The sequence below is a fragment of the Molothrus aeneus genome, chromosome 12 (assembly GCF_037042795.1).
Source record: "Molothrus aeneus isolate 106 chromosome 12, BPBGC_Maene_1.0, whole genome shotgun sequence".
Classification (NCBI taxonomy): domain Eukaryota; kingdom Metazoa; phylum Chordata; class Aves; order Passeriformes; family Icteridae; genus Molothrus; species Molothrus aeneus.
Genome location: NC_089657.1, coordinates 9,739,740 through 9,765,133, shown reverse-complemented (window position 1 = coordinate 9,765,133; position 25,394 = coordinate 9,739,740). Strand labels below are relative to the sequence as shown.

The 25,394-nt window shown below is 44.3% G+C and overlaps 1 protein-coding gene across 2 annotated transcripts in view; it reads right to left on the bottom strand.

Annotated features, from left to right (window-relative positions):
- The window catches only part of GRIP2 (glutamate receptor interacting protein 2), a 249,364-nt gene that overhangs the window by 46,765 nt on the left and 177,205 nt on the right, over nt 1-25,394 (bottom strand). For both annotated transcript variants that reach the window (XM_066557950.1, XM_066557951.1), the window contains exons 2-7: nt 12,983-13,063; nt 9,680-9,815; nt 8,764-8,909; nt 5,864-5,950; nt 5,521-5,596; nt 4,718-4,863 (exon numbers count right to left, since the gene is read on the bottom strand). In XM_066557950.1, the coding sequence (XP_066414047.1) occupies nt 4,718-4,863; nt 5,521-5,596; nt 5,864-5,950; nt 8,764-8,909; nt 9,680-9,815; nt 12,983-13,063 (672 nt within the window). The remainder of the gene's footprint in view (nt 1-4,717; nt 4,864-5,520; nt 5,597-5,863; nt 5,951-8,763; nt 8,910-9,679; nt 9,816-12,982; nt 13,064-25,394) is intronic.

Genomic DNA, 25,394 nt, shown 5'->3' with positions numbered 1-25,394 from the left:
CTCAACTGCTTGTTTGAGCTCCTCCAGTGTGACAGTGGGAGCAGACACAGCACTGACAAGCCCCTGCTCACAACAGCCTCCTCTCCCATCAGACAATACAGGGGCAACTCATTTTTAAAAGATGCATCTCTGCAATAAGCTTAATAGACGCTGTAAGTGAGACTATGAAACTCCTACGAAATTGCACCTGTTAGCATAAGCCTCCACCAAACCTATCCATCTCTTCTGAGGAAGGGGGAGGACAAAGAAAGCCTGTGTTTCTGGCTGATTAGACAGAAATTCCCTCCACCTTTGTTACACACATTTGCTTCCAGATTACCTAAAGCCATCACAAAGAGGTGGGATTCACAATTGTATTATCACCATCCAACATCCAATAGCCAGCATCCCTCATGTGTAGGTGACAGCCCCCACGAAAGCACTCATGAAGACCCAGCCATCACTTCAAAGGAAAGGCCTGCAGAGCCCTCTGAGCACCTGATGCCTCCTCAACCCTTAATTATTCATAGTAAGGCTTTTCCCTTCCAAAGATAGGCTCCACTAAAAATGCTGATGCTACTTGGCTCCAAACTGATGCATGGCTCATTCCTGCTCTCTGATAAACAGGAACTTTAATGCAGATCTGGGAAGCAAAGCTGCAGCAAGGTCTTTTCTGAGATTTGTTGAAGATACTGAGTCTCTGGAGATAGAAATTTACCTTGGAAATTCCCCTTGGGGATCAGCCAAGGGATGCTCAGGCTCTGGTCTACTCACAATGCCACTTTTCACAGGGGAGGAAGCAGGAGGAATGAGCCACGTTAAAGGTTATGCAGGCTTCACATAAAACACTGTTTATTCTCTGATGAAAAGGACCACTGTGGAGATCAGCAAGTCTGGTAAAAAGCACAGTCCCAGTTTAATCAAAAGATACACAAAGCACTCAGCTAAAGCTGTAGAAGGTGCACTTAAGCATTTGTTAGCAAAGGAAGCACCAAGAGACTGAGGATCTCTTCCAACAGCAAACACCAGGTATATGTCAGTTTTGCAGCCAGTTTTTTGTGTACATTCAGCACATGTCCTCAGAAGAAGGACATAGATTTTATATCCCTCCACCTGAAAGGAAGAAGATAAGGAAAATAAAAAGATCCTGCTGGAGCATTGGACCTTTCTTTGCAAGGAAAACATCTACTCCTCTCCAGTTTACCCAGTGTCCAAGCTGCTCAGCTTTGCCAGGTGTTTCCCAAGGAGGTCTCAGCATGATGGTGAGAAGAAAGAGCCTCAGGACCAGGGTTATTTAGTGAGACTGTAGGAAACCACAGTCCCACCTCCAGCCCATGGTCACTCCTGCTGCCACACACAGCATGGGCCACCTCAGTGTCCCTTTTAATTCTCATCTCCACCACAGACAAGAATTACTCCAAATCCATTTTATAGAGGCATTTATTGAGGAAATACCAGCCAAGCCTCTATTAATTATTCTAGGAGAAGATTTGCCTCAAATCAAAGGTCAGGAGTCAGCAATTCAGCAATATTTGTGACGTGTGATTAACATGGAGCTATTACACTCAAGCTAATTTTAAAAGAAAACACGGAAAGGACAGAGCAGGCCATGCAAAAACTTCACTGTAAGAAGCCAATTGGCATTGTTGCACTGGCACCAGGAGGTGCTTCTGCACCATCATGCACAGCTACAACCTCCCAGGAGGACACAAAGGGCTGTGCAACACCTGCTCACACCCATACACCTGCGGGTACTCAGCAATATTGTGATGGATACAAGGGGAGCAGAGCCTGCTCCAGGCTCTCTCTCACCCCAGTGCTGAAGATCTGGGAAAGGTGATCACCCCATCACTCAAAACAGGGGGTTGGCAGGTGTTCTCTAGAAGATCTTTCTCTCAGCAGCTTCTTTTTAAGGAAGTACTGTGAGGGTGTTTCATTCTTGCACTAGGTTTCTGAGCCTCACATGGCTTTGCTCACATCTCTAAGGAGGAATGGCTCTGTAACCAGCCTGGAAAGTGCAATTGCTTGGGGAATAAGCCAAGTGGGTAGGGATGAATTTTTCCTGCTGTAATGCACTTTGGGAGAGAGGAGGGAATAGAAAATGAGAGGGGAAATGGAAAAGGAAAGGGAAAATGAGAAGAAGGGAAAGGGGGAAGAGGAAATGGGAGAGCGGAAAGGGAAAAGGGAAAAGAGGAAATGGGAGAGGGGAAAGGGAAAAGAAGAAATGGGAGAGGGGAAGGAAAGGGACATCCCTTGCAAATGCAAACAAAATAAACCAAAAACTCCTAGAAGAACCAAACTGGGGAGCTACCCCCTTCCTGACACAGCCCACCAGCTCTTGACCCCTGCAGTTTTACAGGCTCATGGAGGCATTTGACTTCCTGGGCCCCTCTTCAGGCTCTAGCCCCTGCCACTGCTCAGCAGACACTGCCAAGTCACCCACCTGTGGGACACTACCAGCCCTCCACTCTGTCAGCAGGAGAGCTCCTTTTAGAAGCTCCTTTAAGCTCTTTTTAGGCTTAAAAAACTCCAGCCTAAAACTGAATGGGTGGAGGGGCAGCCAGGGGAAGGGAGAGGAGGAAAAGGACACAGCAAACTGCTTTGCTCATTCATCATCTCTGGCAGCAACCTTTCCTCCTTCATGAGTCAACCCTAAAGGCTTGCAGCCCAGATCCTTGGTATATAGCACACACAGATTATTTACAAAGTAACTACTCAAATACCATATTCTGGCAGGTCAGTTTACTTGAGATGTTTGGGCTTTTTTGGTTTTTTGGGTTTTGGTTTTTTTTTTTTTTTTTTGCATTCTCCCTTGTTTTACAAAAGGCCCCTAAGATAAAGTGCAGCCATGGGAAAGCATCTGTTCATTGCAAAGATCATCTGGCATCAGCAAAGAGCAGAGATTTTCCCAATGCCCCTGGAGGGTCCATGGGCAGTTGGCACTTTTTTAAAATGGAAATAGCAGATTATTTTAATTCCTTCAGTGGCCTTGAGAAATCTTAGCCAACCTGACAAAAAGCCTGCCATGGTCCCATCCCACACTGGCCTCCTGGTGAACTCCCTACAGGCAGGGGATGCTCATGGCAATGGCAGGCAGCTGCCACATCCCTCACACCAAGAGCAGGGCTGGCCCCATGCAGATCATCCCCGGTGCTCAGTTTTGGCTGGAAAACCACAGAGACAGCTGGGGAATGCCATGATTCAACACTCCCCCACAGCAACCCTGGGCTCTCATCAAGGACAGATGCAGAAAAACAACTTTCCCTCCTCAAGGGTCAGCCCACACCACGCCAGCACAAACAGCTGCAGCAGAGAGTGAGCACCATGTAAAAACCTCTATTTTCCTGAGGATGAACAGGACAAGCACCACTTCATTGTGGTGTCCCCAGCCCATTCACCAGGTTTTCAAAATGGGAATTAAGAGTCCTTCCTTTAGGCTGAAAATATCACCAGACCACGTTCAGCACCAGCTCTTCCCTTCCCTCATCCTCTTCCAGAGGCTGTAATAGTTGTGAACTGGGGACAATGTACTCATCTCCCACTGCAATTATTAGCTGCTGCCTGGCAAAACTCTCTGCAGAGATTGTTGTAAGCAACATGTTCTGTATCACCTTGCCTTAAAAGAAAGCAGGATGAATATATTCCTTTACAGGGTTGCAGAGAGCACTCTCTAGGCAAAAATTATGTAAGAAAGGGCCAGGTTTTACATTTTTGGGAAGTATCTAGTTCTGATCCACAGATTAGCAACACAAGGTGGAGAGCCACTGCATAAAATCCTGCTGTCTCTCCAAGTTCACTCAACCCTCACAGTTTTAGGTGAGAGAGTTAGCCAAGAAGAAACACCTAGATACCAAATCACCTTCATGGCTATTTTTGCTCCAAGTCAGCTTTTAAGTTCATGGCTCCAAGGAGGCAGAAACTCCTCTGGAGATGGATATGAAACATCACAACCTACTACATAGCTCAACAAGCCTTCAGAACCATCACAGCTTCAAATTCTGTGGTAACCCTAAACTCATTAACAACGCTCCCTGCAGTAACAGCTGTGTGTCACAAAGCCAGCTCAAAATGACTTTACAGTAGCTAATAATAAACCCTTTCCCAGGGCTTGAAACTTAAAATCAAATTAAAAAACCAAAACAAAAGAAAAAAAAAAGAAAAAAAAAACCAACCACCAATTCACCAAACCCTCAAACTGTGTAAAATGCTCTTTAGAAATACTCATCCTCTGCCCTCCAGTAAATTCTGTTTTATTTGGGGTCAAGCATTTCATCACCTCTCATTTATTTCAGAAGAAGATCTGAAATAACATTACTTAGAAAAGGAAGCTCCAGAATTAAGCAGGGTCAAAATTCAGAACCAAGGCCACAGCAAGTCTGCCTGCATGCAGCTCACTCCTCTGCTCACATTTAATAGTGCTATTTGCAGTGCTGGCAGAGCACTCCAGCCCCCTTTAGCTCTGACTTCTCCTGTGCCCTCCCTGCCTACATTAGAAAATCCCCTTTTGCCCTCTCCTCTAAAGCCACTCGTCATTCCTATCAAGACACATCACTGCATAAGGGCATTTCAAATGCATTTAACAAAGCCAGCATCGAACTTTATCCCCTATATCCATGCTGGCAGCACATTGCTCAGCAATTTTTCCACTGAAACTGAGTATCCCAATTACTGTCTCTAATCTCACATACTTTCCAGGCAATCAGAGAAAAAAATCCCATCACAACCATCTTGTCCTTACCCATGATGGTCACATCATACTCGATTTGGAAAAGTGCCTCCTGGCTGCACTGCCGCAGGATGTTGAGGGCATCAGCGTGGGTCATGCTGTGCAGAGGAATCCCATCCACACTCAGCAGCCTGTCCCCAATTTTCAAGGACCCTTCCCTGTAAGAAGCCAAAGGCAATTCCCTTCTTTATGTATATATATACATAAATTCCCTTCTTTATATATACATATTCCCTTCTTGATCCCCTTCTTTGTCTATATATATTTATATTTAGATAAATAATCTATATATGGTTATATAAATATCTATATTTATATAGATAAATTTGCTATATATCTGTATTATCTATTTGTAAATATATGAATGCATTTTATTTGTGTGTATACACGTATGCATGCGTGTGTGTATATACATACACACACATATTAGGAAGTCAATTACTCTCATCCTGTAGGATGGAAGAACACTCCTTGGACAGTAGTCTGGGTTATTTATAGTACCAGGCCCATCACATTAAATTATGAGCACAAGAATAGATAGACTGGCTTTCCAACACAGCATCAGCAATTCAGCTGCACAGGGCCAATGAAGGGGCTGCCTCTGCAGGAGCAGTTTCTGCCTTTAACTCCAACATGTGCACTGGGCCAGCCTGAGAGCACCGTGCCACCTCCCCTCACAGCACAGGCACCGTAACACAGCTGGCACTGCACACCACCAGCATGGGGAGCCTCAGGGGGGCACCAGCACAGGAAGGGGACACATTCAGGGGACAGCTGTTGTGCGTCTTGTGAAGGCAGATGTGGAGGTGCAGTACCTGTCTGCAGGGCCACCTGGCCTCACGTAGGTAAGCACCAGTGGCCTGGACTTGTGCCAGTCTTCATGGGCTCCCCCTGTAATCAAAGCAGGAAAGCCGTAAGTCACCAGAGGTTTGAAAGTCTGAGTGAGAGCACTGAGAAAGAGACATTTATCACACAACAGCTAACACAGCCTGCTAGCAAAATCACTGCCCTAGATTAGACAGCCGGCAGTCCTTAGAGGCAGCAGGGGATCCTCTCCAGGACATGCTTTGACTGCTTAGCTGAGGTTTTTGTCATTCACCTTCTTACTTTTCCCACTTTCCACCTCTGCTTCTGCTTTTCACTGGAGAAGCTACTAACCTCTCAGCACAAAGCCAAAGCTGTTGCCTTCCTTGTAGAGGGACACTTCAATGGTCTTGGGAATAATGCCAGCACTGCTTTCTGGCACTAAAAGGAAGAGAGAAAGACCCAGTTACCCCAGATAAACCTTTTCCAACCACAGTGAAAAACAGTATCAAAACTCATCCAAACAACACTGAAATTAAAGTCCAGCCCAAAACCCATATTTTATTTTCTCTGCTTGGAAGCAAAAAGAGCCCAGCCTGGACACATGAACCTTTATCAGAGCCAACATCAGGTTTTAGGATGATTTCACCAGCTCAGTGTTGTGCATCTCCCCTCAAATTTGTCTTGGTTAATACCCTGACATTCAAGTAAAACCATCTCGTTTATCAACTGGCTTTAATGCATTCAGCTTCTCTCAAAAGCTTCTGCCACAGATAGAAACTTATTAAAAAAACCAGCAGCAGCATAAGGAATCAAGTCACCAGCTGACCTTAAAGAAAATGAAAATCCCAAATCCTCAATGCATAAAGTTGGTTTCTTTCCCTTACCTCTCATATTTTGGATTTTAAAAAAGATTAAGCGAATCCTTTAAACTGATCCTTAGGGCAATTCAGTATTTTTATGTTAAATACACAGTACTATTTGTACAAAATACAAAATGTACAAAGTAAAGAGAAAAAGAAAGAAATGGTTTCCGTCTCTTGATGTCCCCTACTAGCTAACAATTTATTGCACTACTGCAGTGATTATGGGACAATTTCCCAGTCTTTTCTACCCAGAACTGCAGGTGACATTTCAGCCTGGTCCACTCTGAAAATTCCTACTTTTCAAACCAAGTGTCATGAATAGCCACAAGGATAATCTGGAAAAAAACCCCAAGAACTTGACTTGGAGATGAAGGGTGCCCTAGGCACATCCACACTGCCATTTCCCTTGGCTCAGGAGGGGAGTTTCAAAGCAAATCTCCTCACTGTCCTCACTGACCACACTCACCCTTCTGCCAAGCACCCTGAGGGCTTGCAACCTGCAGCCAAATTAGGGTTAGCCCAGCCCTTAAACTAACCCAAAAGACATGCAATGGAGGCATGGTACTGTCTGCAGGCAGACAGCCCTGGGGACCAGCTACAGTGAGGCCAAATAAACCTTCAAAACACTGTCCCCACTTTGGTGCTACTGCTGTGCACAGACAGCTAACAGGGACACAGCGTAGAAATACTCCAGAAGGGAGTGCTCATGGCACAGGAAGGCTCCCAGCCAAGGGGTGATACTCAAATACTAAGAAAAGGGTATAAAGTATCCACAAATGAGTTCAGAAGCCATCCAATTTCTGTCCTAAGCATTGAAGTATGAAGTGCTGCAACAGCCTCTCATAAGATCAGTGAGAGCTGGGAAACCTAAGCCAGTGTTAACACAGGGTTTGGTTTATTTAAGAAAAAGATGATAGGACACAGTAGCCTGAAAACTAGATTTGGACTTGCAAGATCCCTTTCAAAGCAGGAAATTACAGAGTGGGGAGAAAAAGTCAAACCCACAAGCACAAGTTATTGAATTCCACTCTATTTCTGCTCTTTGCCCAGGGAAAAACAGAGGTGGGGGGATGGTGAGCATTCACAGTGATAACAAACCCTCACAGCAGATAAAAGCCCACAATGAATTGGAATCAAGCAATAATTGACAATTCCCTGTATTTTGCAGTGCTTCTTTGTTTGGACCATTCATAAACAGCCCCAATAATCTCACTGAAGAGAAGTCACTATCTCAGTGTGCTCTTCCTGCTCATTTAAAGCTGAGGACATCTTGCATTGCTGCTACTGATTGAGCTGGCACCACTCCTTGGCTGGCAAGTTCAGTTTATCATTATTCCTCATAAGGAATATCACAGAGAATAAGGAATACCATGGAGAAGGGTTAAGAGTGGTCATCTCTAGGGAGCATGAGGATGTGGAAGACTTGAGCCACAGCTGGCTTTACCAGACGTGTATGCAAAAACTCACTAACATTCACAGCAGAAGAGAGGGGAATGATGGATACAGAGTCATCTATTCCAGATTAGATTTTATTCTTTTGGGTTTTATACTGTCATTTCTATATTCAATACTTTTCATCTAAAGGCAGCAGCTACAGCAAACCTCTGAAGTGTAAAATATCTTCCTATCTGGGGCAAAATGTTAGATTTCATTAGTTTTGTTTTTCCTGTCATTTTATTTTTAGTTGTTCTATTTTTTCTGCCCAGTCATTGTCTGATTGATCTGGGTAAATGAATGAGGAGTAACTGGGGGATTGTATTCACAATGGAAAGACTGTGATGAGAAACTGTATCGAGGAATTTGTTTTAACCAGAAACATCAATCATCAAGACAAATGGGGGCAAGAGCACATAGTCACCCATGACAGGACATAAGCCCTGTTATTTGGGTTTGCCATCTTCTGCCAGGGCCCCTTAGCTGGAAAGCAGATTGCTTCAGTTTCCCTTCTAAAAACACGTCACACTTCAAAGAATCCTGAGGACTAACAGCACTTGCCACAGTTCAGAAAAGGGCATCTGGTAATACATGTTTAAGACTGAATTAAACCTCTTGCAGCCACACTCCAAAAGGGAAAACGAGAAGCTGAAGCAGCATCAGGAGGCAGATTGGCTTGTGCTGTCGAGTCACTCCGAGGCAAGACAGACCAAATCAGCCATCCCCTGCCAGTGTGCATGAGCAGGCACCCACTGTGCTGGAAAAAGTGCTCTGCTCCGACTGCACAGAGCTCAGCAGCCTCCACCGCCCGCGCGAGCAGATGAAGGCAACGGCAAAACGCCCCTGGACACTGCCTTGGCCACAGCACCTCTGCATAAGCAAGTCCATCTGCATCCCAGGACCAAAAAGCAGCCAAGAAGAGAGAGCATTTTGCATTGTCTGAGAGGCACCCACCGGCTGGAGGGAGCTCGTATTCCACTTCCAGCACCACCCTCTCGCCCACGTTCTTCAGCAGGCTGATGATCTCATCATGCCGCAGCTTGGTCAGGTTAATGCCATTCACCGACTTGATGTAATCCCCCACGTTCAGCTGGTCACTCCTGCAAAGAAATAAAATAAAAAGCAGTGGTAGCACAAAGTCTCCAGCTGGCTGGTAACTGTAGGACTTTCTGAACAAGCCAGCAATGCCGGACTGATCTCTGCTGTCTGATTGCACGTGTCTGCTACCAGAGGGGAGTGCTAGAATTGAAGCCATCTATCTCTCCCAGTGGCAAGTGTTCAGATCTGTATGTACAGCAGCAATTGCAGTGTACGTATTCACAACCTCTCTGCTGTTGCTCAGTTCCCATTCATGTAGAGTAATCAGTCAAAGAAAAGCACACCAAGAGCTGTGTGAAAAAAATCCAGCAGGGAAAGAGAAAACATCTTTCCTTTTGCCTGTTTTTTGCAAAATTGTTCAATTACTCTTTCCTTTTTCCTGCTTCTTGAAGCCTTTCTTTGCCCATTTCTTTTCTGAGCCAATAATGTTACTTATACACTCAGTATTCAGAACAGATACAATATTAAACCACTTAGCTTGATCAAGATGTATTGTACCATGCAGTTCCCCTGACAAGGCCGCCTAATTTCACAGAACCACAAATATCCCTACAAAAAAATTTCAGAGCATAATTGCACAGAGCATAGGAAATAACTCAAAATAGAACATGTTCTACTTCCTGAAGCAACAACTTTGCATTCTGGGGCACTTGGAAAAAGGGTCTTGGGTGCCAACTACTTTAATTATAACTCTATTCATTCAGTAGCTGGAACATGCAACTATTCCTCTCCATTCCTGCTGCACTCTCTGAACCCCATTTCTATTTCTCACCTTGCAGCCAGTCCCCCTGGCCTCAGATTGGAGACTCTTGGCTTTCCATCTTTGTCTGTGCCACCTGAAATGGTTAAACCGAGGGTGCTTCCTTCTTTCTTAATCAGCTCCACGATTGTGACCCCTCTGAACTCCTCTGAAAGATTGGGAATAAAGACAAACAACTCAGTGGAAGGCACATTCCCTCAATCCCAAGTACACCCTTTTCCTACAGGGAGTGGGAAAGTAGATTTGAACAACTAGCATTAAGAAAAATTCTCTGTTTATTTGAAGTTAAGTTGTAAAACAGAAGTGTGTCCTGGTAGACCCACAGCAATGTTTGCATGCAGGTCTGGCAGGCAGGACCAAGGAAGACAAGGCAGAGCAGTATGGGCTTATGAGAGAGTAAAAACCTTGTGTTTCAAGGTGCTGGAGGCAGTAGAAAAATTCAAAACCAGGGTAATGGGAGCTCAGCAATGGTCCAGGAAGACCACCTCAGGAACTATGTTTGATCAAGAGTGGGGAGGGCATTAACAGAGCTATCAGGTGGTCACAGTTACACAGGAGGAGGATGCTCCTGCAGCCAGGTCCGGGAGATGTGGACCTGCAGTAGCTGCCTGGATGGACTGAACAGGGTGTATCCTAAAATACTGTGATTAAAAAAAAACTATTATGAGACATCAATATAGTTGGGAGATACAGAACACAATGTGGAGTGAGATCCTGCCATCATCAGGGAGTGGAAGGGGAGGCATGACCTTCACTCACTCACAGCAGTTTGCTCACCCATCTGCACTAGTCCAAGTCAAAATCCCTCCTAGCAGCTCATCTGCAGCTGGAATTGAAAACAGGAGTCACTTTGACACCATGACCTGTTCCACATGCACTGCCTGCCACCAGACACAGGTTCAGGTCCAGAGGATGCCCACCCCACACCTGCTGCACCAGTTCTGCTTCTGTGGGTGCTGCAGGCAGTGCACATTTTACCTTTTCTAGTCCAAGACAACACTCCTGTCAGTCCAGCACCTACATACAAGCCCAACCCAGTATTAGTTTTGATCTCATCACAGATCATGTCTGGGTCTTACAAAAACAGGTTTCCTAAATTATTCCAGCTTTTGGATTTGGCATGGAAAGGGCAGTAACTGAGCAGGAGAATCAATCCTGGCCTAAGGAAAAGACCAAGAGCTCCAAAGACTTGGCAAAAGGCAGTTCTGCAATACTGCATACAACAGACTCACACTCTGATCAAAGGGGGGCAAATAGGACAACATCCGCACCTTGTCAGAGCCTCCTCTCAGAAGCTTTTACACAATTTGTCCATAGCATTATCCTTCCACCTCTACTATCTCAGTGTACTGAAGTCTTCCATGATTTTACAGGAGGAAACCTGTCACCCTCACACAGGGTGCCTTTCTCCAAGGCTGTGAGGAGAAGGTGGTGATGGGCACTGGCAGCACACAACAAACAGCAGCCCCACAGATGTGGACAAAACCCCCATGTTGCAAATGGCCCAGGTGCTTGTTTACACAGTAAACCTTACCAGGCTTAAATGAGATGCTCTGTTTGGAGAGGGAACATTTGAAACCTCTTGCACACTGACTTCCAGAGCAAGGCAGGGCCCCTTAAACAGTATATTGACACAGAAGATCCATGCTGGTGCAGGGCCTCCTCCATCCATCCAAAACACGGGGTCTATTGGCACTGTGGTGCCTCATCACCAGCACTTTGCTCCTGTTCAAAGCCACCAGGACACCAGAAATTGCAGCTCACTTAGAGCCCTGCCATGCACTACCTGTTTTGTAAAGCACTTCCAAGAATAATCTGTGCACTTGATTAATGTGAGTAGGGAACCTCTTTGCAATCCAACTCCAGTCTGGCAGGCATTTAGGCACTGCTGGGCACCCATTTAATGTGGCACTGGCAGCTCCTTGTAAAAATGTCAGGTCCATAATACTTCTGCTCTTTAAACTCAGTTTTGATCCCTTGCCAACTGCAGTAAGTTAATTTTCAATTCACCAACCCAGGAGCCCAGGGGCTGCCAGAACCTTGGGGGGGCTCGCCACCGTGCTGAAAAGAACAACATCCAGCACCATCCTGCAAATTTCCTCTCAACTACAGACATGACTGATCAACACAGATGGTGCCACAAGGGGAGATTATTAGCTTTTCAACGAGGTTAAATTTTGATCCTTGATAGGCGTTTAAAATGAGAACTCCCAGAGTGAAATTACCCATTGTTATGGGTTCAAGGAGAAAATACTGCTCCAAAAAAGGCAGATCCCAGAGATCAACCAATCAAGGTCAGCCATAAGGAATTTTGACCCATGCTTCTATAAATCTACTGCTACTGTCACAGACCCACACAGTGTAAAAGTGAGCTGGTTAAGGAGGACCTGGTCCTTCAAGACATAGTCTTTAAGCGCCATATATAAGCAGCTCTGGATTTCTTCTACTGGCATATATGATTGGACTTTGCATCCCAGGGCAGGAAGAGCACACCTGAATTTTTCCCTCCCTATTGAGATACCTTGAGCTGGGGTTGTTGGAAGCACTGGCTCTTGTGAGCCACTCCCCATCAGGGCTGCCCTGCACTGGTGTGATGCAGAATATCCTCTGGAACAAGTGCTGAATGATGAAGCAATAGCAGAAGGGCCCCCTTCCTCCCCATTACCTAGAACACACTAAACCAACCCTGTGACTGGTCATTAGCAGCCAGAAGTCAAAACCAAGTCCCTGCCTTTCCTAGGAAGGAGATGAGTTGTCCAAGGCAGCCTATCCAGACCTGCTGCAGTGCTGCTGGCACATGAAGCCCAGTGCCAGCAGAGGCAAATGAATTACCTCTTCTCCACTTCCTCTTCAGCCCCTGGGGTGTTTCTGCTTGGGAAGGTTTATCTCGCACAAAAATTTGCTGTGACTGACTAAATATCAAAACAAACTTAGTCAGATGTGGGAAATTCAAAGCTTGCCAGACACTGCCAGTCTCCATCCTTGAGCTTGATGAGCTCAGCTATGGCAGCATTTCTTCCCTCTCTCCTTTTCTGCTGTTTTCTTCTTTGTAAGTGTCAGTCCAGTGCGGGAATAAGTCCTTCTCCAGCTCCCTGTAACTACTGTCAACAGGCCCACACAAGACAGGGATTGTACCAGTAACACACCACTCACTGAGACCAGTTACCACCATCCATTTCTGTCTTCCAGCAAAAGCCTTGCTGATAGATGCACCAAAATTAGTGTTTTGAAGGGTTTTGCCCATTTTAGGGATATCCAGGTAAACTGTAATTGATGCCCCAATGTTTTGGAGCAGGAGCTGATCCCCTCCTTTACCTGGGATGCTTTGCCTCCTGGAGACCAGGGCTGCGTCCATCCCACCAGAGTCCTTGCTCCCCTTTGAGTAAGGGCCATCATCTGTGAGCAGAGCAAACACAGAAGCTGAAATTAGTACCAAAAGCCACAAGCAACTGAACCAGAGCTCTTTAAGAAGTTGTCCTGGTGACACCAAAATTGGAATCCCATCTGTATCACAGACTGCAGGCAAGAAAAAACATTACCAGCCCCAGCTTTGCACTGCACTGTGTGGACTCTCACCTTGCAGCGAGGGAAACAGGAAGGCAGTAACTTTATCTGATTTATTCTTCTTGGAGCTAATCTGCTAGGAGAGAACAAAATTCCCTTACTCCTGTAATTATGTGGAACAGCTGAGGATAGAGAAAGCTGGGGCATTCGTATCACAAGTTTCATGCCTGTCATTATGCTTGTGAAAAAACTTACAGTGTTTGGAAATGCAGTCATACATCAGGACACTCACAGGGCACTAAATCACTATACTTGAGTGAAATTGCCTATTCTTATAGATCCCATTATTTCAGTCACCTTTTCCAGCTGCTGTTCCAGCCTCTGTACAATATAGAGAGCACTCTCTTTTAAATGATTAAAAGGAAAAAAAAAGTCAGAGTGAAGAGAGAATAGCATTATACACTGTAAATACACTGTCCAGCATAAGCTGAAATTTAAGGCATCTAAATATCTTTGTATTGTCCTATTGGAAGGCTACAGAGTTATCACAGAGTTTATCTGCAGAGAAGGCAGCATGCTTTTGCAGATCTCATTTCCATCCATCTAAAATGTCTATTTTTATGGCATTTCATAAAAAGCTGGCTCTTTTCCAATTAATAATTTCCAGTAACCATATAGTACCAAATAACTCCCATTCTCAGTGACCACATTCTTGAATTTTTCAGTAGCTGTGAGGTTTAGAAGCTGTACATGATAGTATAAATACAGGTTATTGAAAACCTTATCCATTTATTCCTGTCCACAACCCTTAAATAAGTTACATTTAAGGTACAAAGAAATTTTTGTCCCCCTCCGTACAAAGTGAACAAAAGATTTAATGCAGCCTCATTCAAGACAAGGGTCTGTACAGAGTGGACCCAATCCCAATGTTCAGTTTGCTGGCAGCCCACTTTCCCCATAAACAGAAAAAAGATGGTGTAAAATCTTAGTCTCTCTCACCAGGAGGTTTTTCCTAATATTCTGGTTTCTCCTCTCTCTATCAGTCACCTCATCCCTGGCAGAACTGCAGAGTCAGATAACAGGGATGGTTTGGGTGTATAAAGGAAGGTGGCAATTCCCAGGAGAGCAGCAGGACAAATCCAACTGCTCCCTGCCCACATTCCCAACAGCTACAGCCACCCTTTATTTCTTTCCCAAATGTGGTAGCACGTTGGAAGAGGAATCCTAAAGCTCAGGAAACCCAGCACAAGGTTCCTTTTCCACCATTGGAGGTAATTGTGCAAAAAGCATCTGCAACACACCCTGGGCCACCCAGGGCTGGAACTTTTTGCTGGCACTGGAGCATCAGCGTGCCTTTGGTGCCACAGGCCACTGCGGGTGGCGAGGACCACCCCAGCATGCAGCACTGCTGCCAGCTCTGCCCCCAGGTAACGTGCTCAAGGCAGCGAGGTTCTGCTGTGGATGGGATCCCTGAATTCCTGGGAAACCACACAAGATGGTTCAAAGCCAGCTCCATAATCTGCTGGCAAACTGAAGCAGAGAACCATCTGTTTCACATAAACACACCGCCCCAGAGCAGACAGGCACCAGCACCCTTCTGCGCTTCATTTCCCCATCACAACCCCGACCAGTGTTGGTAGGAAACCCCAATTCGCTACTGGTTGCCTTCCCTACCCCAACAGCTTTTGGCAAACATGCCTTGGCTTCCCATTGAGCAAGAAACCAGGTTGCCTGTGCATTAACAACAGCTTCCAGCAGCAGCCAAGTGCCCAAGAGCAGTGACCTGAGCTACAGGCCCTGCTGGCAATTAGCAACGCTGCCCTGTGCCGCTGCTCCTGACAGCCACATCAGCCAGCAAACAACCAGCACCACAGCTACCCTTCTCCTACTGCTCCTCCCTTCCAAACTCAGTGGATTATGTGAAAAATGTTTGGGCTTCTCCCCTCATTATCTGGCTAAAACGTTTGAACAGGAAAGGAGTCTGCCACACGTGGCCTGCTGAAATGGGAACTGGCATTTGCTTGCAGAGCATCCCCGCCTGTGCACGGCTCTTTGTTCATTTGCAGCCCATTTCCTGCTCTGCCACTCAAGCTGGTAATCATGCAGTCACTTTTTATGAAATTTTTTGTTAGTTTGTGCAAGGGGTTACATTGATTTTTTAATAAAGGAAGTCCTTCTTTTTGTGCTCTCAGTAATTTCTTCTGCCTAGCACAGGACTGGTTTGGGGGTGAGGCTGCTAACCAGCTTTGATTGATCAGTCAGCCAAAATTGCAGCACCAACCCAAGCACTGAAAATCCATGAACCTCTCTTCTCCTTAAAATTGGGAAAGTAACTCTTTTTTTAAATCCTGTGCAGGTTCTTTCTGCAAGCAATCCATGCTGGAGCGATTAGAGTTGTATTTATCAAGCTTTTTCTCTCACAGCAAGAGGGCCAGAAATCTTCCAAAAAAAGATTGTGTAATTGATGGCTTTCAAGCAGTGATGGTAATGCTGGCTCTAGACCTTTCAGAAAAACTCACCAAGTGCATAAGACCCTCAATAAAACTGAGATTGCAACACTTTCCATATATTGATCCCTATATTGATGGGAATCTGTGGCAACATACAAAGCTCCTGTAAGTCTTTGACAAGAGTTTTTACTATTTACATGCCCTACTATTTACATAACACCAGAGAGAGAAGAACCTCTGAGTCCCCACACCTTCCCACAGAGCTTTGAACTCTCCCCCCCTGCAGAAGCAGTGCAGAACAGTGATACACATCAGTGTACAGTGTACCATGTACAGTGACAGTAAACAAGAGAGAATCCCCATCTCATTGCTTCAAAAACAAACCAGACAGATGAAGGAGCAGGAAAAATCTCCATGCTTTAGCTGGGGGGGCAGGAATGAAGGACAGTCAGGGCAGACTCTACTGCCCCTGCAAGCACAGGCACCATGACATCAGTTAGCTGCCAAGCCAAACTGTTTAAATGGGGGGAAAAAAGCTTCCTTGGAAAGAGCAGTGATTTAGGAGTTCATTATCCCTGCCTGTGCGGGGGAAAAGGAAAGTTTGGGGTTTTATTCATTTAGAAGAGCTATTAGTCTCTATTATTAGCAGAGATCACTTCTTAATGAAAATGAGCATTGGCTAAATCAGATTCTGTGACAATTAGACTGCTGTATGCAAGTTGTTCAGATTCCTGGATCACTTTAAGACAGTTCCTGCAGAGAAAGTGCATTAATCTTATGGAAAGACCAAGAGGTAAAACTTCCCATTTGTTTAATGGAAAAAAGACAGTTGGAGACAGTTGTTTTGCTACAGGGTAATTGCATTCCTTGTTTAGGGAAATGAATACCAAACCAGCATTATGAACCAAAAGCTGTTCACGCTAAGGCAAGCCGGTATTTTTTTTGCTAGAATAAAAGCTTGGGGCTGGAAGCAGAAATCCAAATGACTAAAACTAATTGCAATTTGATCCATTTTGAGGAGAGTTAATTCTGTAAGTCAAGGGAGGCATTTAGCTGTAGTCAGGCAAAGAGCAGCCAAGGGTACACGAGTGTGGGTCAGGCAACCAGTGATGATTCAAACTGCAGCTCTGGGAGCAAACCTCCAGTGCCTGGGATTTTAAAGATCTCTGAGTGCCTGAAGATGCAGACATGTATTTCAAAAACAGACTATAATCATCTAGCTGCATCTTTAGGCATCTCATCACCTTTAAAAATTTGATATATTACCAGAAGGAGGGGTAGGGGAAAGTGGTATATCCATGCACACCCATTCTGAATCTGAAATTTGTTTTTAGCTCACACATGGCACAGCCCCCACTACAGCCTGGCCAGGAGCTGGACCATCATCAGAGGAGGACAGTAACACAATCCTCCCCACTTTCCCCAGGCTGGCACTCCACATGGCAGCACAGCCAGAGGCGTTTCATGCACCAGTGATGGATTTAGGCTGGATTGCAAGGCTGTACCCAACCGCCCCCCCAGCACAACTCCCCAGGGCAGTTTGGGCTATTTCAGCACCACCACAGCAGGATGGGGACAGCAGTGCCAGTGTCAGCTCTGCACAAGAGCAGCACAGTGGTGGCCTCCCATCTTCAAAGCACTTAGCCTTTAACATGGGAGACAGGCAGATCCAGAGAGCCCAGCAGGGGAAACAAAAAGCCCATTGAATACTGTTACAGGCTGCATGATTTCCTGAAACTACTTAATTACAAAGTTCACTGCAGAGCAAGAGCTCACCCCATGTGTTTGCTTCAGACAAGGAGCTGCTTGCACAAAGGATCCCACCTCCCCAAGCCTTCCTCAGCAGGTGACTTGAATTTTCTTCTGCCCATCTAAATCCACAGCTCCTCAGGTCCTTGTAAAATCTGTACATGAGTTCACTATAACCAGTAGAGCTGCTCAGGTCTTCTCCCATCTCTAGGAATACAGTGCTTTGGCTCTGTATCATTAAACTTAAAGAAAAGAAATAAATAGAACCCCAAGAAACAGATGAAACATATATATCAGTGATCTCTAGACTGCTTTTCCTGGAATACTGGAAAAGGTGAGCTAAAGCATAATCCTGCCCTACATAAAACTAATCCAAGCATACAGCAACAAATACATTAAATCCTTAGACAAGATAGTCCACACTCCTGTGCTTAAAACAAGAAAACAGAAAGTCACTTTTGCTTTAGGATTCTGCACCACAATTTCATTTTCATCACACTGATTTTAGCTTGCAGCATTAAAAAAAACCCCAAAAAAAAAAAAAAGAAAGAAAAAAAGAAAAGCCACCACAAACAAAAATCCCAACCCAACCCTGAAAGGGCCAAGCATTTCCTCACTTTTTATTCCTGAGAAGGTGGGGTGGGCTTGAAGAATGCCAGTGAAAAACCCAGTGCCCACCACAGCTCTAGCCCTTCCCTCAGCCCAGGGCACCTTCCATGTAACTCTCCCACAGCACTAATCCAAAGTCAAGCAGTGTTTTGAAATTCTTTTCCCTTCCTTTTAGTCAGAAAGATTAAAAACAAATTCCCCTTAACCAGTGAGCTCAGACTGGAACAGACCAAGTTATTTAGGGTGCAGCTCCTCCCTAATTTCATAAATGCATGTATCAACAAATCTGGTAAAAATTGCAGAGGTTGTCTTTTGTAAAGAAAAGCCTCTCATTTATCCCTTTACTGGCAACAAATCCCCTCCCAGCTCATACTCAGGAGACACCCAGAGACAAATGAGAAGTTGGGGAAACTTCTCTCATCACAAATTTCTGAATGAAGAGCCCAGGAAAACAGCCATGCTGTACAAGAACCACCCTTGCTGGAAATAAGGCTCTTGGCCCAAAAACAACAACTGAGTTTTATCCCATTTTCCCAGATAATTCTGGGGGAAAAAATTGTTCTGAACCTGCTGCCAGTCCCTGTGCCAGCCCTACTGCAATGGCACTGTGTTCCCTACCCTGGCCTGGGAACGTGCTCCACCAACTGCAGCTTCTTGTGCCACCAGAGGCTGTTGTGGCAGCTCCTCCATCCACTTGTGTAGTTGCTGCTCCCGGCTTCTGAGCCAGGAAGAACTTGTCCAAACTTCAAAGGTATTCCAAAAGGAAGTTGTACTTTTTAATTCCTTCTCCTCAATAGACACAGCATGAAATTTGTCTCCCCACACCGTCCACATTTCTCCTTCCCTTCTTCTGTATTCATTCACCTACCAACCCTTCTCAGGCATGTACAATTTCATAACACCTGCTGCTGTATTCACAGGAATCAGTTCTAGGAAAATACAATAGCCTACTGTTCAACAGAAACTCTGTGCTTTGTTCTTCTGGGTTTTTTTTTTTTTATTTTTATTAAGAAACCAAGATTACTTTTAAAGGAACAATTTGTTTCAAGCAATCATTTTCAACTGAAATGCTGTAGATAATTATTTGCACAGCAGTGGCCTTTATGGGACCAAGATATGAGCCAGAAAATGTCTCTGTTACCAAGCAGGTTGGCTTCCAGGGGATATAAAAGCATATTTCTTACCCCCTGCAAGACTGTAGCAGATAACACTGATGGAAGATTCCTGCTTTGCATGAAGATGTGGGAAGAGTTTCTGCTTTTAGTAAACAAGTTTTGTGTGCACAAAACCCATTTAAGCTGACTTTGCAGAAAAGACAGACTTTGGTAAGGTTTAACTCACACCAACTTTCACAGGATATTAAACACCTCGCAAGGACTGATCCAAGTCCCATCTGATAAGAATGAATGCTGGACTCAGCTTGCAGTGCCAACATCTGGTGCTCTTCATTGTTTTCATTAAATACATTACATTCCAAGGGGAAAAAAAAAAAACAAAAAAAAGGAAGAAATACCCCACAATTTAAGAATCATTACACTCATGTCATTTCTATACCTTGCTACAATGCATTGTTTGTTCTCATTATTGCTTTGGAAGCCAACACAGAGTCACTTTATCTAATCAGCACATCCAAGGGACTCTGTGATAGAGGACCTGGAAGCAGTTCTTAATTGGCACTCAAGCTGTACTGAGAGATGGGAGAAAAAGTACTTGCAAACGCAAAAAAAAAAAAGTTATTAAAACCAGCTCCTTTTTCTTCTCTTTCCTGGTTTTGTATGAAAGTTAAATTCTCATGCTGTTCATCTTCTGTCCTCTGCACCTCTGGAAGCCAGTGGCCGATATCCATCAACCTGGAGGGGCAAGAGAGAGTGCAGCCTGAAGGAGGTTCATAAGCTTGTAACTTTCAATAAAAAAAGTGTTTTGAGTAGAGAAGACTTAAGTTATTGCTCTCAGAAAAGCAAAGAGCTGTTGTGCAAACCAGGTCTAGCCCAACTTCACCACTCATTTTCCTCTGCATGGTAGGGAAGAGACCAGGGAATAGTGGATGCAGAACAGCTGGAAATGAAGCATTCCTTTGCTCTTCTGTTCACAGAGGAGCTTAGGTTGTTCTTCTGAAGTAGCCTGTGATTTTGTTTCTTTCATTTAAAAGTATCAGGGATGACTCTTTCCTGATTCCAGTGAGGATATGATTTTGTGCATTAAGTTAGGCTTATTAAGAGCTGCTTGAGGGATTTCACAGGCTGGATCTTCAGCACAAATAGCTTTTCCAAAAAAACCCAAGAATCTTCACTTTTATCCATCTCTTCCTAACAATCTTCTAACAACATCAACACCAAGAAGATCCCTCTTCACTCACTGAGCTCTCTCAAGTTCATTTTCCTTAAGCAGTCCCCAGCAAGATTTGCATTTCTAGTGTTAAAAAATACAAAGAGAAAAATGGAGAGAGACTTCCCTTCCTGCAATCCTTCTCATCCTCCCTGGCATTTTCAGACAGCTTCATCAGTTTATATTTGTGGATGACCCAGTGGCAGAGGCCGCCCTGCAGTGCCTCACCCCCTTGCAGGTCATTTGCACTCAGACTCACACAGAGCATCCACAGTAATTCTGTGCACAAGAGACAAGAATAGTGCAAAAACCAACTCCATGAGATTATTATTTCTCAATGGTTCTAGTGTCTGAAATGATGTTATTAAAGTTACATTTTCCAGTCAATCTGGCAATTTCTCTTATTAAGCAGCATAGAGTGTACAGGGGACAGTCCAACACTAAGCTAGAAAGATGAAATATTGCTGATATATTGATTGTGTTATCTGAAGAAACTAACTTTCAAGAGTAAAAGTTCAAGAGGAATAAGATACATTTTCAGACTGATCTTTCATGGAAATTATCAAAGTTAGCAATTGTAATATAGTGAGAAATTACCAATAAAGTCTAGCATCATTTCCAAGGAAGAATGCTTCACTAGATACAACTGGATTTATTAATCTAAGCAGCAGGCAGCAGTAAATCCTAGCTGGCAAGGGAATCAATTCTCCCTATCAACTCCATGTAATCTTCCAAACTCTTTCTTAAATATGGAGGTGGATAAGAAATGCAGCCTGCTGAATCCAAACCCTGAGGACTTGCCTTCTTTCAAGCTCCAAATGCCATGCTAAGTGACTGCAGAGTAAAATCAAATAATAAAAGACAGCTCTATTGTGGATTTTCAATCAAATGAAATTAAGTACTGTCAGTTTATTAGACTTTAGCACTCAAATCACTGGTGCCACCTAAGTCTAGAGGCCACTATTACTTACTTCTTTAAAAACCCTGGAGTCAGTCAAAAAAAGGAAAACAAGGTTTTCTTTAATGAAAATCATCATGAATGTTTTCACTGCAGAGGGTTTGGCTCCAAGCTGCCTTCCCACTAAGGCAGCTTGTCAAAATCTACACCCTAGCAGGCAACAGCTTTTATTTTTTTGATATATCAATAGTTGAAGCCAAAAACATTATCAATTTCCATATTAAAATATATTTCATCTTAGTGTCTTGTTGGGGTTTTTACTGTCTTACCTAAGGCCGGGGTTGGACTCACAGAGGTCCAGGGAGAAGACAGGGAGACAGGACTCAAGGGCCATTGGCAGTGCCAAGAGCTGGGCATACTCATGCACAGCCTGGGTGGGAACATGAAGCACAAAGCAACAGCTTGGGGGTGACAGAACAGGGAGAAGTCAGGGCTTCCATCTTCTGGAGATCAATTTGCTGCAGTGATAGTGATAGCAAATTCTTGCACCTATTTTGCTTTTTACAAACTCTCCTTTGATCCCTATTATGATTGCTTTAAAAACGGTACTTGTTGTCTTTCATCCTCCAAGATCTTACAAAAGAACTGTTAAATCAAGAGGCTGCTAACTTTCCAGGGAGCAGAGGAGTTTAAGAAGTACAAGGTAGGGCTGTACTGAAGAGAAGGGAGAAGGCAATCTGGTCTGGTGTGTGAGCCTGGCAGGAGAGCACAGAACCCTTCAAGGGCAGAGCTAGAGAGCCAGAATTTGAGAAGGGAAGCTATAGATGCATCCTAGATGTTGGAACATGTGCATGTCCTCTCTTTCCACTGAATGCAAAGAATTTACCACCTGGACACTGTGTTATGGAATGTCTTGGCATGATGGATGGACATCTTTCTCAGAAGCATTTGGCAGCCCTTAGGCAATTCAGAGGATGGTTCACAGGAGCTAAGCTCTTTGACCTGTATTATGCAGGGAGTGAGACTAGATGTTGAATGGCTCAGTCACAACCCAGTCTTACAAAAAAAACCCAAAACAAAACAGGTGAAGGTGCCATTCGGGATTAAATTGGCTGAAAAGAAATATCACAGTTCAGTGAAAGGGTAATTTTTGCCCATAATAAATATTTTCTGCAGTTTTGACCAGCTCAAAGCTGAAGATCCCACCTCAAATGAAGCAGAAGGATACATCAATATTACTGCAGCAGAGACAAAAAGTAATGACTGTCAGGGTTCCCTGAGCTACATTTTTTGTAGTGAAAAGACATTTAATTTCAAACAGAGGAAAACTGGAATACCCACTTCCCAATATATACCTGGATAGGAAGTAAAAAAACAGAACATGAGTTCTGAAATAGAAGCAGGAGTAATGAAAACTATCACTAGATATCCTGGAGTTTGTAAATTAGGGGCTTGAGACAACAGTTTTTAATTCTGGGCTTTGCTACAGACAGATAACTTTTCCCAGTTCAGCAGGCAAATTGTCAAGAGCAAATCTCTTGTGTCAAGCAGCAGCAAAGCAAAGGAAAAACCATTGGATTCTTCACCAGACAGGGAAGATGAGGTGGCAAAAAGATATTGTGCCAACATTCAACCTTGTAATCCTTTACAAAGAGGGACTTAGCTACAGTTTTGATGCCTTTTTTTTTCTTTAACTTCTATAGGACTTTAAAGAGAGTCTTTGTTACAAAAGTAAATTATGTGCCCCAAAGAGCGCATGCAAAATTTTAGCACCTCTAAACTTAGAGCAGTCTATGTGGAGACCAACTGAAGAGAGGTAAAGCAAGCTTAAGGAAACCTTTTAGAAAACACAGCTCCTTAGATGAGTTGGGAAAAGCCCCTTCTTTTTGCTTCTGGAAAAGCAAATCACATCTTGCTTCCCTGCTGATCTCATCAGTTTGACATAAGCAACATTCGGACCAGCAAGATATAACAAGGGGTGCAAGGGGAGCCCAGGAGGGCTTTTTCAAGGAAGGTCACCCTACCACATATCCAGGTTAGCACCCTGTCTCTGCTCCCAATTACAAGTCTGCTCTGACTCAGAGGAAAGGCACAGAAAATTAAATGAAGGATCAAATCTGGGAGATTTACAGCAGCAGTTCAAGAGGTGGCTGAGATTGATACAGGTCCATGTGTGGTATGCGTCAATCTCAGTGCCAACAGCAATAAGAAAACTCTTGCAAACCAGAGGAAAACAAAAACAGCAGAACAAAACAAAATAAACGAAAAAGAGCACTGGCAAATCAGGCAACAGAAGAGGTGCATTTCAAGGCAGTAACATTTAATAAAAGCATGAGCTAGGGATCAAGGTGTGAAGTGAGCAAATAGATTCAGGTAAAACTTATCTCCAACAGCTTTTTGCATCATCCCATGGGCCAGTGCACTAAGGCATCTCACAGCCAGGTCTGCCAGCAATAGGGTGATGCCCCAGCTGGAGCCCCCAGCTCACAGGGCAGTCCCCAAGGTTTGGGAACCTATTTTAGCACTACAAAGACAGCTGGTGCTGCAGGAAGGTGACATCACAGAGGAAGACATTTAATGCAGTAGGTGGCAAATCAGGTGCTTTATCCCAGATTTGCACTGCATTTTGATGCAAAGTGCTTAAAAGCCAGTGGGAGTCAAAAATTCAGGAAGAAATTCCAGACAGCATTAACTATTTTAAAAGAAAGATTTCTGGCACCCCATTTAGACTTGTTTCCAGCTTATCCATGAAGCTCTGCTAAACCTTACTAAGACTTAATTCCCATAAATGTGATTCTCCCTCAGTGTTCAGCTAAGTAGCAATGTTTCAAAAAAAGTAAATACCAAATCGTGGGAGTTGGATTATTCATTCATGTGGTAAAAGCCATAATATATTAATACATACAGATGTTCCCACTTCAGGACTGATATAAACATATGTAGATTTTAGACTCTGACACACAAACCATCTCTTATGCAATGGCCCATGTATGAGCCCAGGCTGATTTATCCTAGACTCTGTCAGAAGGATTCACAAGAGCTGTGTGAGAGATGGAATAAGCTTATAGCTAAATGACTAAAGAAAGAGTAAGCAAGAACCTCACTTAAAATGAAAGGAAGGAGGGAGAAGGAGAGAAATCAAAGAGTCAGGGAATATCAGATTTAGCAGGACAGCAAGATGAAATATGAAAGTTCCAAAGCTCCAAGTGATTTGATGTTGGAACTGGTGCAGCCTGATCTCATCAAACCAGCTGTTAAAAATTTGCCTGAATTGCCCATTAAATCTTGCTTTCAACAAGCTCAGCTCTTGTGTTTGCCCCCTTCTTGCTTCCCATTAAGCCTTGACTTGGCTTCAGACCCTGCCAACCTCCCAGCCTCCAAACAGGCTGATGTCAAAGATCAGCACAGCACCACTTCAATGAAAGTAAACATCTGTTCAGTATGAAAGATGGATGAGACCCTGCTCCAGCAGAGTTATTAATGTATTCCAGCTGTTCCCCATGGCTGCCTTAATGCAAACTGCTGTGCTGGTTTCCAGTTGCTTTATATCATACAGGTGAAATAAAACAGGTGGAGAACCCAGTCTCAGCTTCAGCCAGCACAAGAATTCACGAAAGACACGGAAACTCCTGGTGAAATTCAGAACAAAATGCTGCAAGCTGTGCTCTGTGACCCTCTGAAAAGCTCACAAAGATATTTCTTGTGAGTGCCTGTAAGCCAAGACAACTTTGAGATTTTCACATGGAAATCCTGCTCTGTGAAGAATTCATGCCCCATAGTTCTGTGGGTCAGTTTTCCCTTGGCCTTTTTTGAAACCCAAAACCATGGCAATCAAAGGATTAGCCAGGAACAAGGTATGGCCACAAAGAGCCTCAGGCTGGGAAATGGGGACACTGGTTAAAACAGCACTTGCAATTTGGTGAGAGTCCCAGCTCTCCCAACCATCACAAACGCCAGAGGGACAGGCAGACTCATGCCTAGGACTGAGGAAAAGTCAGTTTTGCATTGCCCCAGGCAGACACCTGCTCCCCTTTGATAAGAAGGGGAGAGGCACAGGAGCTCTCCCAGGGCTGGGCTGAGCAGCCCCAGCAGCACAGCTCCAGCTGCACCCCAAACCTGCCCACTCTCCACACACCACAACCCAAGGCCAGGCAGGTGTGCAGCAGAATGAGGCCATACATCTGAAAAGATA